The following is a 15,155-nucleotide window of genomic DNA, read 5'->3' on the forward strand; positions in this document are numbered from 1 at the left end:
ATCAGCCTACCTATCTGGATAAGTCTGAGAAATGGGATGAGTGAAGAAAAGAGAAGAGAAATGTAAACAAAAATTAGTTAGTTGATTTAGAAAAGAAAAAGAAAAGAAGTTTCCATCCAAAGAAAAGAAAAGAAAAAGAAAATAAAATAAAAACTCTAAAAATAGAATAAAATGAGTCAAAAAGCCAAAATAAAAAGGCCAAGGATGGAAACAAAGTGTAGAAGCAAAAGAACAAGGTTTTCTCTAGTTACATAATATAAAGACCCTATTTTCTCATACTTGTCTTTTTGAATATCTATTTCCTTCCTTCTTTAACCAATATTTATGCCCCGTATCACCTAATAAAGACATCTAGCTCAATTAGAAATATGTTGGTGTGATAGTAAGTGGTAGATGTGTTTGATCGACCTCAGTTTCCTTGGATTGTCATTGAGATTGAAAGGAAATGTGTGCCCACTGCACACTGGAGTTAGCAAACTTGAGTGGAAAAATCAGAGTGTTATGTGTTTTGACACATTCCTTATGAGAACCTACTTAGGCACGCCACCCAAAAGTTTCAGAAACGGACCTGCCATTGCATTTCATATCATAGTTCATTGTATAGTTGTTTATCTTAAGATGATTTGATTATTATGCATGTATTAGTTTAAGTTTTAGAATGATCATTCTTGTTTAAATACTAGTGAGATGTATAGATCATTGAGACATAAATAAGGAAACAATAGTTTTATTTCTTAGTCGTTGTAGTATAGATAAAGTTTGGGAGTACCTTCACTGGAAAACTCTCACGAGGCTATAACTCGTCCACTAAGGAATTCTTAGTGGTTTAAGGCCTTGTTGCCTATGGTCAATGCAATCGCACTCGGCAAAACAAGATTAGTTAGAACTCCATTTTTGGTCACTTATTCTAATTTCTCATATTAGCTTGAGGACAAGCAAATTGCTGTTTGGGGGTGGTTTGATAAGAGCCAAAAACTGTAGTTTTAACCCCTTTAACAATATTGCTTTAGACCAATTATGTGATTAATAAGTAAGAGTTAGTACTGTTATCGTGCTTTTATGTATTTCAGGCATTGGAGTCGAATATGTGGAGAAATGCGTCCCTTTTGTGAGATAAAGGAGCAAGGGTTGGTTTCTAAGAAGTTCTATGGTAAAAGGCCAAGGTTCATGGAGAAAAAGCATTTTTAAAGCCCACTCAAAGCTGAAAAGTCAAAGTCAACGCAGGTAGAAACAGCGCATAAAAGTCAGCAGAACTTCCGAAGGCCGTATCTTTGGACTCAGACCTCGGAATTAGACCTACCTTATGTCAAAACGACCGGCTCGGAAAGAGCTTTCCAATGGTCTAAGCGTTGACTCAATCAGAGGAGAATAAGTGGGCAAAAACTCCATGGAAATCAAATCTTGCTGAAAAGGCCTATATGGACAGAAAAAATTAGGTTTTGGGCTCGATTTTCCGGCCCAAAATATGGCTCCTCAGCCCATGCACGAAAAAGTGGATCTGGTCTCCTCCATTTGTATGGAGAAGACTTAACTCTTAAGTAAACTTAGATCTAGAGTAGAAAATTAGGTTAGACTCCATTAATTAGTTAGAATAGCTTGTTTTAGATCTAGTTTTTACCTTCAATTAATTAGAGTTAGAAAAAAGTAGATTATTATTTAGAATCACTATTAGTTTTTGAATAAAGTATTAGTTTTCATTTCAATTTAGTTATTGATTAAATTTATATTTAGTTTTAGTTGTTTTAAATTCATAAATTAGGTTATCTTCATTTTGATTCTTAGACTATTGTTAAAATTAGATTTATAAAGTTAAAATTAGTTATTAAATTATGACTTGTTATTATTGTTCTTGTGTTGGGAATGATAGTATAATGATATTAGGTGGATTGATTACTCTTCTCTATAACTTTCTCTTCCATCAAAACCCTATTTTTATTAGTTTAGTTAATTTAGATTTATTTGAATCCATCGTATAATCGTAGAATAGAAATTTCACATCACACATTACTCTCACCATTGTTCTTTGTGTTTGATTAGTTGAATTCGTTTAAGTCTAAAGAGTTAAGAGTGGAACGATTCCGTACTCTATATATTGCATGAATATATATGTGAGAGTAGAAAATAAATAATTGATACCATAAGAATGAAGTTAGAGTAATCTAGTTGAGTTTTTATAGGTTATCACTTTCCTTACCTTTTCCAGTAAGATAAATTGTAACTACTTCTGCCCATTAGAGGTAATTAGCAACACCCTCCAATTTAACAGAGGTCATACCAACAGAGAAAACAGATGTATTACTGAATTCATCAGGTTTTGGAACAACTTCAGTCATTGTAAAGAGAAGAAGTACTCACTGTATGGATACTATAGAAGTGCTAGACGAACAACCCAAAGCGCGTGTGCGCCTAGCAGAAGGCTTAGAATGAGTGCGTGCACGCCTGCCACTAGAAACTGCAAGATTTAGGCCTAGAGCACCTGCGCACCTAGAAGAAGCTTAAACCAAGCGCATGCGCAAAACGGAGAGATACAGAGAGATGGCGATACCATGCCTTCCACTAGACACTGTGAGATACTGATAGGTTGCGCCCCTCTGAAAAACTGACGTCTTCTCTTTATCAATCCAGAGAGATTGTAGAAGCGAAACAATATTAAGACGTAAATTAATACTAAAAATGGAACCTTGAAACTGTGGATCTCTCTCCTAGCATTCTCTAAACTGAGTCGGCTCCGATACCATGTTATTTTATACTAGGAGAGTCATAAGGTTATTAGCTAGTTAGGTTAAGGAGAGTCATGAGGTTATCTCGGGTGATAAGTTTCCCTTATATAACAAAATAGTAACTACTAAAGACGTGTCCACACTTATACTATTGTGGGACTTTACATACTTCAACACTCTATGGACTAATTAATAACCAATATATAGATTCTTCCCCTATTTGATTTGCTATTATTGTCTCAATTATGATATCTGTTTTATGTTCATATTTTCTTTTAAACTATCTCTTTCTAATTACATATTTTAGATGTTGTTCTCCTACTACTTACCTCATTACCCTGTTTAATTATCTTCTTCTCTGCCACTCAACCCAGACAAATACAAATACAACACTTAAATTTGAAGTGGGTGAGAGTTAACCATATATGCACCTGTATGGGTTATACTGTTAATAATTTGAACTATAATCTTTTGCTATCCCTTTTGTCTCCAAAGGGTTGTAAGTACCTTATAGAAGATAGAATGTGATACCCAGATTATATTTAGAACTTAACCTTTTCCACTAAAAAACTGAACCATGCAACCTCTGCCTCATTCTCTCTTCGAGTCACAGGGTGAGAGAGGATACACATATTTGAGACTCAGTCCACTGTGGAGCTAGAAAAAAAAAGAATGGTGGGAGAAATTTGTGACTTATTGACTATGCCAATCTCCGGGTCTACAGATTCACTTATTCTTCATCACCAACGGTAATCACTTAACTTACTCATTTCTCTTACTTATTTAAAGTTTACACATAAATTATTTTTAAGTGTTTGATTTTAGAATTGCTTAGTTTTACTAAAGGAGCCCACTCTTTCCCTTCCTCTGTTTGTGGACATAAAATGCTACCACTGTAACTCCTTTTCGATCCAACCATATATGCTTTAATCGTTGTAAAAGTAATCCATAAATCTAAATATCTGATTGTATACTATTCAAATGACTGTTTGATTAAACAGTAGAGTAGAACAATAAACTCATGAATAATGAAATAAGAGCTAAATTATTTTAGGCGTACTCAAGACTCGAGAGTTTGACAGGCCATAGTATTGCCATACTGCCAAAGGGGCTGATGGGGCACATTATATAGGCTTTGGAAATGCATGGAAAGATTGTTGTTGGGCCATGACTTAATGAGTTAAGGGGGTTAGGCACTTGACCAACATGATTGGTTGTGGGGAAAATCGTGTTCCTCGTGAGGTAGGAGGCTCAGTTGGCAATTTTGTCTTTGAAGTGCTCAAGTCAATAATCAACTAGGCACCTACATGACTCAATAGGCATTATTGGCAGGTGTAGTTCTAATAGGAAAGGCATCAATTGGCCCTCTGTCCATAAACGTTTGAGAATATTTGATATAATTGAGTATCAGGTGAAGCTAAAAAATGGACAAAGATGACCTACACCTTAGGTAAATAAAAGAAGTGTGGTTCACACTGTTCATATTTGGATTAACAACATTCAGAATGAAAGCCAAGGTGATTGCACAGTAACATCTCCAATTGCTACCAAGTACCAAGGTGCACAAAGCAAAATGTAGTCTATTATTGCTCTGTTCATGCTGAACTGCGAAGTTCACCTAACAAGTACTACCATGAGTATGACAAAGGTATCACACCAATATTGTTTTAGCTATTCATGAACAGTAGGCAGCATGATTGCTTATGAGGAGTCTTTTTAGCTTCCCACCATCCATAGTTAAGGCTAGTGATTGGGGTGGTAATTGGTTAGTGAGAACTAATGAGAACCATCATACATAGTGACCATGAGTGCATGATTCTATATCATAATATAGGCCGTGTTTGATACTTCAATTTGTGGGAATACAATTTGCACAATCATTTATAGGCTGAAATCCTATGGATATTAGTGGCAACTTTTACCACTCAAGAGCTCTAATATGCGGACTATTGAGTTGTGAAAAGTTCTTACAAAATCAAGTGTTTGAGCTAACCTATTAATGTGGAAGTTTCGCTAGGGAGTTTATTCCCACTTATCAAAGACACCCTTAGTTGTTTGGAACTAATATAGTTGGAAATTGATCCCTTAATTTGGTAATTATTTCAACAAAAAAGTGATCTTTTTTGGTATATATTTGTATTTTGTTATCTTTTTTTGTTTGTAATAGAAAGTAGTGTAGCGGGAATGAACATTGTCAATCGGCCCATAATGATTTCAAAAATCATAACATATTTTGAAATTTCTTAGTGTAAGCGATTTGCACAAATTTTTAACTTTGTAATTGTTATTGTTATAATATTATTTATTTGAATGCATTTGTTAGTCAGTGTTCACAGGGAAGCACATTTGCCCTGTTAAGAGAAGACTTAGTCGTTAGCTAATGTTTCAGAGCAATATCTCTCTCTCTCTCTCTCAAATATAAATATATATGTTGAATTCTATGTTAGTGGTGATGCTAGGAGAGTTGTGACATTGATATATTAGAGAAACCAAGAAGAAGAACAGAGAAGACTAGAGATTGATTAGGGTTAGAGAGTTCTTGTCTTTGAGATAGTGTTCTCTACCCAGAGTTATATACTTATACTAAAACTAAAACATGATAATAGAAACTACTATATATGGATGTCCACACTTATAGAAACATGGGACTTTCCATATTGGACATATTCTAATACTGACATATTCTAACACTCCCCTTCAAGTTGTAATTACGCAAACTATGCAAATTACAACTTGGATTACAAAAAAACAAAAGATAAGAATACTGCTCCCCTTTTCGCATAGAACTGTCTTTAGTTGAAGAACTCGAACAACTATTGAGACATTATGGAGGTGAAACTGTCGGTGTAGGCAATGACCTAACCTAAATACTGAAGGTGTACCACAGTCACAAACTGAAATCATAACACCGGTTTAGTTGCGCACTGCTTGGCTACTACTCACTCCATTCGCTGTTATGGCTGTCATAATATAAATTGAAAACAATAACACTAACTTGATGTTCGCTTCTTGGCTGCTACTATCAATATCAATGTTAATGTTAACAAAATACTATTATGGGTACTCCTGAATACTGAATACTGGTGCAGTTATAACTTGACCGCTACCTAAATCCTAATGAGTGCAGTTTAGGCTTTACTATTACATGAAACATACTTGCAGTTTAGGCTTGCCTGCTACCTAAAACATACTTGTAGTTTAGGTGTGACTGCTACCTGAAACATACTTGCAGTTAAGGCTTGACTGTTACTTGAAACATACTTCCAGTTTAGACGTGTGATAAGAGCCCAAAACTGTAGTTTTAACCCCTTAACAATAATAATTTTAGACCAATTATGCGAGTAATAATTAAGAGTTAATGCTGATTACGTGCTTTTATGTATTTAAGGCATTGGAGTCAATTATGTGCATAAATGTGTCACTTTCGCAAGATAAATGAGCAAGGGTTGGTTGCTCAGAAGTTCTGTGATTAAAGGCCAAGATTCAAGGAGAAAAAGCCTTTTTAAATCCCGATCAAAGTTGAAAAGTCAACGCGGGCAGAAACATCGCACAAAAGTCAGTAGAACTTTCGAAGACCGTATTTTTGAACTCAGACCTCGGAATTAGGCCTACCTTTTGTCAAAACGACCATATTGGAAAGAACTTTCCAATGATCCAAACCTTGACCCAATCAAAGGAGCAGAAATGGAAGAAAAGGCTATTGAAGTCAAATCCAGCTGAAAAAGCCTCTGTGGACTGAAGAAATTGGGTTTTGGGCTCGATTTTCTGGCCCAAAACATGGCTCCAAGCCCATGCACGAAATTGGGGATCTCTTTCTCTTCTTGAAAAGAGGAAAGGGGCAGACTCATTAGCTGGACCTAGATTAGAAAATAAATTAGTTTAGACTACTCTATTAATTAGTTTTACTACCTTGTTTTAAATTCAATTTTGAATCAGTATTTTTATTATTCATTAGAACAATAAAAGTAGTTAGTTATTCATAAATTTAGTTTTAGTTTATTAAATCACTTAGATTTAAATTCAATTATTTAGTTATTAATCATTTCTTAGTTGTTAATTCAATTTTGAATTCTTGAGTAGATCAATATAGTAAATTTATAATCTTTATATCATGTCTTGTTTTAACTCCTATAGAAATTATAGTTTTATGAATCAAGGCTAAACCTCCATTAGAGGGGGTTTGAGGAAGCCTTGATGAAAACTTGATTGTGTAGTGTAGAAATAGTTGTAAGATTCTATTCCACTCTAGAAGGTAGTTGATTCACCATGAGAATGGGTTGAACTTCCTCACATGCTAATCATTATATGGTAGAGATTGCCTTGAATGATTAGGGATTAGAACGACCAATTCTTATTGTAAGAATGTAAGAATTGGATTACAACAATCTATACTAGTTTATTAAGTTGAATTCAAGGTGGAATCAAATTCCCCTAATTCTTTATCTAGATTCGAACCTTAGTATTTGAATTGACATCGTAGTATTTAGAACATTTTGAATACGTATTTCCATCATTACTCTCATTAACTGTGATAGACTGATAATCGTAGTTAACTTAGAATTCTAAAGAACTATGAGTGGAACGAATCTTCCATTCCAACTATATTGCAATAGCATCGAGAGTAGAAAACTTTGAAAATTAAGCAGAAATTAGTTTTAGTTTTACTTGCGTTTGAGTTTCGTCGCTTATTAGTAGGTAAAACTATCATTTTACACTTTATCAAATGGCACCGCTGCCATCTTAGTTCCGTTTAGAATTGTTTTCATTAGTATTGTTGGTCTTTTCAGAGTCCCATTAAACCCACCCACCCTTGTTTGATTCTAACAGTGATTGTCTGGTTCAGAAACTAAAATTTTTTCAAAGAACAAGCCTGAGCGCGATCCGCACCCTACCAAGGCAAAGTTCGAGTGCCCCCCATGCTGAATCGCCTGGAACTCGAATTGGACTTGAGCGCGATCGCGCCATACCAAGGCAAAGTTTGAGCGCCCCCCGTGCTGAATCGCCTGGAACTCGAATTGGACTTGAGCACGACCCGCGCCCTACCAAGGCAAAGTTTGAGCGCTCCCCGCGCTGAAGCGCCTGGAACTCGAGTTGGACCTGAGCACGACCCGCGCCCTACCAAGGCAAAGTTCGAGCGCCCCCCGCGCTGAATCGCCTGGAACTCGAATTGGACTTGATCGCGACCCACGCCCAACCAAGGCAAAGTTTGAGCGCCCCCCGCGCTGAAGTGCCTGGAACTCAAGTTGGACCTGAGCGCGACCCGCGCCCTCTTCTGGGAAAGCCTAATTTTCACTGGTTAGTTCAAATTTCCATTACTTCAAGTTATTCAGTGTTTCTAACTTGTTACACACACTGAGCTCGCGTATACAAGACGTTATTCATAAGCGAAGCAAGGAGGCATTCAGGTACTTCTTTCTTCCACTCCTCTCATCTCCTATTAGAGGTTTATACTAGCATATCAAGATTGTTTTGAGTGTTGTCGTGTTTAGTTAAGATTGGTCTTAGCCTTTCATGAGATTAAGGTCAGGTAGAAGTAAAACGCCTAACGTAATCAACCGGCAATGTCAACAAACACGCCTTTATAGTTTACCACTTACTACACCTCTAGCTAATATACCACATACTACACCTGAAATAATGGCTAAAGAAAGAGAGTCTCCTCTCTCTGACTTTTACAAAGCCTTGAACGATAGCCCAAAATCTTGTATCGTTCTTGCAGACCCAGTGGGGGATTTTCGAATCCCTCCAAATAAATTTAATTTGTTACCAATTTTTCATGGGTTAGACCATGAAAAACCTTATCAGCACATGCGTAGGATTGAACAAGTCCTTACCACATTCCACCATCCTACAGTTGGTGTTGAACAAATTAAACTGAGGGTGTTTCCTTTCACTTTAGCCGATAAGGCGGCGTCTTGGTTAACTGCCCAAGCGCCTAATTCTGTGAACTCATGGGCCAAACTTGTTCAACTATTTATGGAACATTTTTACCCACCACTGAAGATAGATGAAATGCTTTCCAATATTCATTTCTTTCGATAGAATCCTCATGAATCATTTTTAGAGGCTTGGAATCGTTTCACCAATTTTCTTATAGAGTGTCACTACTACAGAATGACCCTTATACCACTGTTTTTAAGTGTGGTATAAATATATTTACCACTGTTATACAACCGTGACAATAGGTGGTGTGGTATATAATAATAGCAAAACTGTGGTATATTTGTTTAACGGATACCACGGTTTTTCAAAGAACCGTGGTTTGTATGCCCATTATATACCACGATTGTCAACAGAACCGTGACATATAAGCTATTGAAACCGTGGTTTATATTAGTGTATGTGTTATAATACCGTGGTATATAGTTATACTAAACACTACGGTTTATGCCAAACCGTGGTATATATATATATATATATATTTTAATAATAATGCTAGTAACAATCTTCCACTTAAAAACCAAACCTGCATAACAAAATTTACAATGTACTATATATAACATTTCCATCTTCCCAACAAATTCCAAAATGTACAATAAACTATCAAACATTGCAAAAAGATAATAATAATAAAAAAAAAACTTCCATTAATTTTTTAAGTGCACTAAGACAACAAACTTCAAATTCCTTTTCATAAATTAAAAAGGTAAGACTCATAAATTAAACCGAGGGTCCGAACATAACTAAAACTCATCCTCATTAATTCGCCCGAAAAACACCCCATTTTCCTGGATGAACTAAATAATATCGAGTCGAACACCGTCAAGTTCATCTTGCGTGTATGTCTCCTTCAGTTCTAAATTTGTTATCTGGATGAGTCAAAGCACAACACTAACAGATTGATTGACCGCATCTTTCTCAGTCTTACACCTGCAGAGTGGAATGCATTAAACAATCAGCTACTACCTAATTCTAAATTGTAATTGTAATCTAGAGGGAACTGGGAAGGAACCAAAAAGATTTAGGAATAAATATTTCGAAAAGAAGACATACTTAGAAAGCGCAAAACATATAAAACTATGGCTCAGTCAGGCACAATCACGAACATGATGTGATATTGATGGTAAATCCAGAGGTTGATACTGAACCAGAAGTTTAGCTTGACTTTGATGGTAAATCCAGAGGTTGATACCTCATATCTGTGTTTAGCTCCAGCTTGTAAATCAGTTTCCACTGTAATCAAGAAGGCTTCACTAAATCAAAAAGAAAACTGGGCTGAAGGCTCACCAATTTCCCAGTCAACTAATTAAATTATGATAGACAAGGCAACCTCTTTTTTAATAAAGGAAACATGTTTGGCCACTTTCACGTCTCGTGTAACTTGAAAACAGGCATTACCACGTCGTCGGCCTCTTTACCGACATTAAAGAGGTTTTGGGTCATTTTACATGCTTTCATACAAAGTAAAAAGTCGCTGTGAAGATTGATTTTACAGTAGGAAAAACTGTTAAGTGCTAACTCTACTTTACAGTGGGAGTTTGGATTGCGAATTCTACTTTACTATAGAATTTCGGACTACAAACCCAAGCTTACAGTGTCAAAACTTGATCCTGGCGTGGCCAAAAGTGATTGCGCTTTAGAATCATCTAATCAGGCGACCAGAGCTAGAAAGGGTGAAATGCACGTTGTATTTGCAAGCAGCACAATTTACAATGTGATAAGAAACCTAAAGGAAGGGGTAATGGTTTAGGTATCTATTACATGTGGCAATATGTCAGGCACTATCAAAAGCAAGCATTGGAAATCAAATCAGGTATCCAAAATATAAAACAAGGGAACCAGACGCCATCTACCAAAAGCATGACTGAAACTGAGCCAAACATAGGCCTATATCCTATAATAAGATACTAGGTTTTCAGTGATCAAACAATAGAAAAATCATTACCTGGGGCAATAGGAAGATCCTTTTTCCAGAATCAGCAATGAGCACATTGTAAAAAATGTTGTTTTCTTGTAGGCAAATGGACGAATCCGATACAGCAATAGATAAATCTTCAATAGAATTCCCGCTCTCAAAGGCAATACCTCTGACAGGATAATTTAGCAGTTCAGAAATTTTCACCCCGCCACCATTTATGGTTATTTTTCGGGTAGGAGCCTTCTCAATAGGGAAGGGAACCGACAAGTAATAAGCCTGTTGTCATTGACTAGGTTAGTCTTCCCACTACAAACTAATTACAATTTTTTTTACAAATTGACCGGAGCAAGAAATACAAACCTGGAAATGGAGGTGATTGATTGTTGCAAATGCGCCCAAGCTGTTGTAACCCAATCAGAAGTATGGGTTTTCTGCTTCTACAGCCATGTTCAGAGCAAGTAAGAAGCTATGACAGTCAATCCTTTGAGGAAAGCGCTCGAGAATTTTAGGGATCAGAAGTACATGTCCATATTCAATGGGACTCACCTAAGAAATTAAGTAAAACATGATCAAACACTTGTCGCAATCTCACATAAAGCTTAATAAGAATCCTCCAAGATAATCACAAGACATTACCAAAATGTAATATACATATCCAAAGAGTTCATCAGAAAGGAAAAGATGCATTGCAGGCTTTTATATATAACATTTCAAGAACCTCAGAGAAGAGGTCGCTCCTTACCGTAGTTTGTAGTTCTTCAAAAAGCGAAATTCTAGCTACCTGCTTCTACAACTTGGGTTTATTTTTACTTTTATTTTCGTCATTTTTTATTGAGTTCTTATTTAAGAACTCCACCCATACCTTGCATGAGCGAGTAACCGTTTAACTTATTAACGTTAAATATAAAGTAAACTTCACTTATTTACTGTAAGGAAGCTTACATTAATGGCAACAACATTTGGGGAATCTTCAGTATCAATTGGAGCACTTGGGAAGAACTGAGTTTCATCAGTGTCACTCTCTTCAAACTGGAAGAGCACCTCCTCTTGACCAACCTTGGTAAAATTGAACTTGTTCTCGTCAAACGGTTGGAGGACCTTATCAACCTGAAACTCAGTAGGCCTCTTCTTAAGGTGGTGACCTTCGTTCAACTGGGCAATGAAACCATATTCCCCAGGAATCACCTGCACATAATGCAAAGCAGTTTTAGAACAATGGCATGGTTCACATTTTTATCTCTCGACACCCCGAGGTCATTTCTCATCCCGACAAAAAATGCCCATTACGGATCTACGACAAAAACCAAAACGGGAAGGAATCTGATCAAACCTTAGTCTCACAAGCAGTGACATCGTAGCGGAAGAGCCCTCTCTGCACACGATCTTCCCACTGCAATCAAGTACTACATGTTAGCTGGATTATAGTTAAAAGTTTATCTTGAATATTAATAGTGCAAATTTTATCAATCCCCTTTACCTCTCCGAGAAGAAGTGAATCCAGAAAGGCAACTGGAGACTCTTTCATCTCGCCAACAGATTCCTTTTCGTTCATTATGTTCTTCATCCTCTTAAATGTATACAAAGGGAGTTTTGCCCCTGTTCAAGAGAAACATATATCAAAATGAGAAATACCCAAATTCCAAAAATCAAGAAAGCTAAAGTAGAGCAAAACAACAACACTTACACATCAAAGATACTAGAATTACGTATCTATCGCGCCAAACTCACGTATATAACAGGTAAGTGACAAATACCCAAATATCAAATAAGCTAAGGTTTACCGAATATAGTAAATTCAATTACTACCAAAACATGAAAGATTAAGTAAAGGCATGTCAAATAGAGCAAGTTGACTAACACCCAACTATCACACATGCTAATAATAAGTTTACGTGATAAATGTTAAAAGTCACTATTACGAAAACATGAAAGGATTCTCAAGGATGTCAACTATAGCAAATTGACTAATACCCAATCATCATTAAAAAAAAAAAAAAAAAAAAAAAAAAAAGACTAATTATGCCAAAATCAGTGAATCGACTAATACCTAAACATCAAAGATGCTACAAGTAGATATTCTAAAGTGTTGAAACAAACAAACATATATCATGCCACAATCAATAATTGACTAGTACCTAAACATGAAATATGGCAAATTTAAGAATAATACCTTGAACACAACAATTGCGGAAACAATTACGTCCACAGCCGGTAATAGGAGCTTCCTCTGAATCTTTATGGTAATTACAGTGGTGAATTAATCAACTTTTTGTCCTTAGTCTCTTACAATGAGGGAAAAGATTCAACACAGACCTGTGTCTAGTCTCTACCAGAGTTGGTTTTAGACTAAATGTCTAAACTTAGAGGCGAGATACTAGCTCCTTTCCTCTACGGTAAATATTCTTACCGTGTAACTCTTTTGGGGTGGCAGTACTGTTGGTGGTTTTAGTTGAAAAAACAAAAGGTACTTAAAACAGATTTTTTTTTCTAGACTAACGAATTGCTCCAAACGAAGGTATTTTATAACAAACTTACCAAACAAAGAAAAACGTTGCAAGATAATACAGTATTAAGAAGCCCATACGACAAGATTCCCGAAATTCCATATTTCCTCAACCTCTCCAACAACCTGCGAAATTCCAAACAAGTATGTGGTCCATTGAAAACAAGATATTTAGGCATACAATGCAAAGGAGTACACTTAAATCAAGTGAAGACAAAGGGTTCATAGGCGCAAGGTTGAGAAAAGACACACAACTCTACGTGGAAACATGGATTATATTTGTCATATGAGCAAAAGGAATGGTATGATAATACTTGATAAGTAAAATGAGTTGTAAATTCTAACATTTAAAACAGTACACACAAATGGCAGTTTTTGAACTTATATAATAGTAAGATTGACCATGATTCAGTTACGCACAAAAAAAATCGGTGGCTTTTTATTGAATGCGGAAACAAGTGGGTCTAGAGTAAGTACTTGTTGGACGAAACGTCTTTAGATTGCCGGCATCCATCACTTACTTCTGAGCCTAGAAAAAGTCACATGTGAGAGAAACACCAAGGATAGAATGAAATCTACATATAGTAGGTATATTAGAGGCTTACTTACCATCATGGTCTGGAAAGTCCTGAAAGTTGGAAATATCATGAGCCTGACCTTGAAAAACGAAGCAAAAAAGGAGCAACAAATGTGATGGGAAAAGATGAAAATGTAACATTTAAAAAGAAGACAAAGAAATGGATACGCATACAAGTTGCTAAAAGACAAACTAAATTATATGATATGCATACCTAAAGACAAACTAAATTATATGCTACGAATACCTAAGACTCCATGATTAGTTGTTGATGCTTCCCAATTTGGTCTCTTCTTGTCCAGCTATCAAGCAATACGAATAGCACTACTCATATATGGTATTCGTCTATTCGGTTCTTATGTAGCTGAAAAGCTGGATTCACCCATGAACCACAACTGCATTGCATACACCTTGATTAAAGGAACCTAGCCTTGCCTTGCAACCCAAGCACTGAAACTTCTCTTCCACTGTACCTTCTTCCACTGCAGCACAGAACAACAAAGGTTAACAATTTACAAATTAAGTTAACAAGTATAAAAATATAAATAGGCTGGATTAAAATATAACCTGCTTGCATCCACTTCATGGGCTCAACAAATATAGAGGAGCACTCAGGTGGTTCCTTCTCCATGTCCCACGAATCACTTCTCTTCTTCCATTTAAAACATCTCTCCCCCTCTCCCCGCTTGTGGTCAACCACATTCTCCTGAGATGCAACGATTCTCAGGCACTTCTTACAACGGTATATTAATTGCGTTTGCAAGTCTGTTCCCACATCAGACTTTTTTTCTTCTTCCATTATGGTATTAGTATCAGATATATCCTTATATCCTGTCACAAATTAATAACAAATAAAAACAGCTCACCTTAAGAGCTTCAACTTGAGATCCAATCTTCGAAATCTCCTCTTGAATCAAACAAATCCTACCCTGAAAAAATTAACAAACTAATGAGTAACAAAAAAATAAACCCTAACATTCCGTACAAAAATTGAAAAAACAAATTTGGGGAAATAAAACCTGTTGAGCTAGAATAGAAGAATCATTTAGCAACAATTGATTATTAAAATCAATTGAACAAGAAGAAGAAGAAGAAGAAAGAGATGAAGTTACGATTTAAATTACCTCAAGATTTCTCAGTAGTGAAATCACGAATTAGGTTTTCTGGTGGTGGGCGATAACCTAAAAATCAAAATCCGAAATCAAAGCTTTGAACTTTATTTGGTTTTTTCTGTAATGGGGGGGATTGAGAGAAGAGAAGGGAGCGGAAGACAGAGGGTTTTTTCTGTTATGTTTTATGTTATTTATGTTTCGGCGAAATAACGAGCGTATTTGAATGAGTTTCGTACTGTGTATTTTTTTTTTTTCCCGTATTTGACTATTTGACATAAAGTCATAAACCACGGTAGAAAATGGAAAATTTATATACCACTGTTTATGTTTAAGGTAGTGGAGATGTGGAGTACTCTCATGCTAAAAAAAAAACTAACCATGGTAT

The 15,155-nt window shown here is 36.0% G+C and overlaps 1 protein-coding gene and 1 pseudogene across 2 annotated transcripts; both read right to left on the reverse strand.

The window, feature by feature from the left end:
* Window positions 1–10,560: 10,560 nt before the first annotated feature.
* Window positions 10,561–12,819, reverse strand: LOC147474366 (GDP-L-galactose phosphorylase 2-like). Its single transcript, XM_086583078.1, is given in 6 exon segments — window positions 10,561–10,854; window positions 10,939–11,124; window positions 11,521–11,763; window positions 11,909–11,968; window positions 12,056–12,174; window positions 12,749–12,819. Coding segments are annotated over 5 exon segments (855 nt in total). The 5' UTR covers window positions 12,143–12,174; window positions 12,749–12,819; the 3' UTR covers window positions 10,561–10,575.
* A 280-nt stretch (window positions 12,820–13,099) lies between these two features.
* Window positions 13,100–14,504, reverse strand: LOC147474367 (putative inactive dual specificity protein phosphatase-like At4g18593; annotated as a pseudogene). Its single transcript, XR_015208682.1, has 5 exons — window positions 14,226–14,504; window positions 13,906–14,140; window positions 13,691–13,738; window positions 13,559–13,610; window positions 13,100–13,207 (listed from the first exon to the last, which is right to left on the reverse strand). The product of XR_015208682.1 is annotated as a putative inactive dual specificity protein phosphatase-like At4g18593 (transcript).
* Between the last annotated feature and the right edge of the window lie 651 nt (window positions 14,505–15,155).

This window comes from Coptis chinensis, chromosome 9, assembly GCF_015680905.1.
Source record: "Coptis chinensis isolate HL-2020 chromosome 9, ASM1568090v1, whole genome shotgun sequence".
In the NCBI taxonomy this organism is placed as follows: domain Eukaryota; kingdom Viridiplantae; phylum Streptophyta; class Magnoliopsida; order Ranunculales; family Ranunculaceae; genus Coptis; species Coptis chinensis.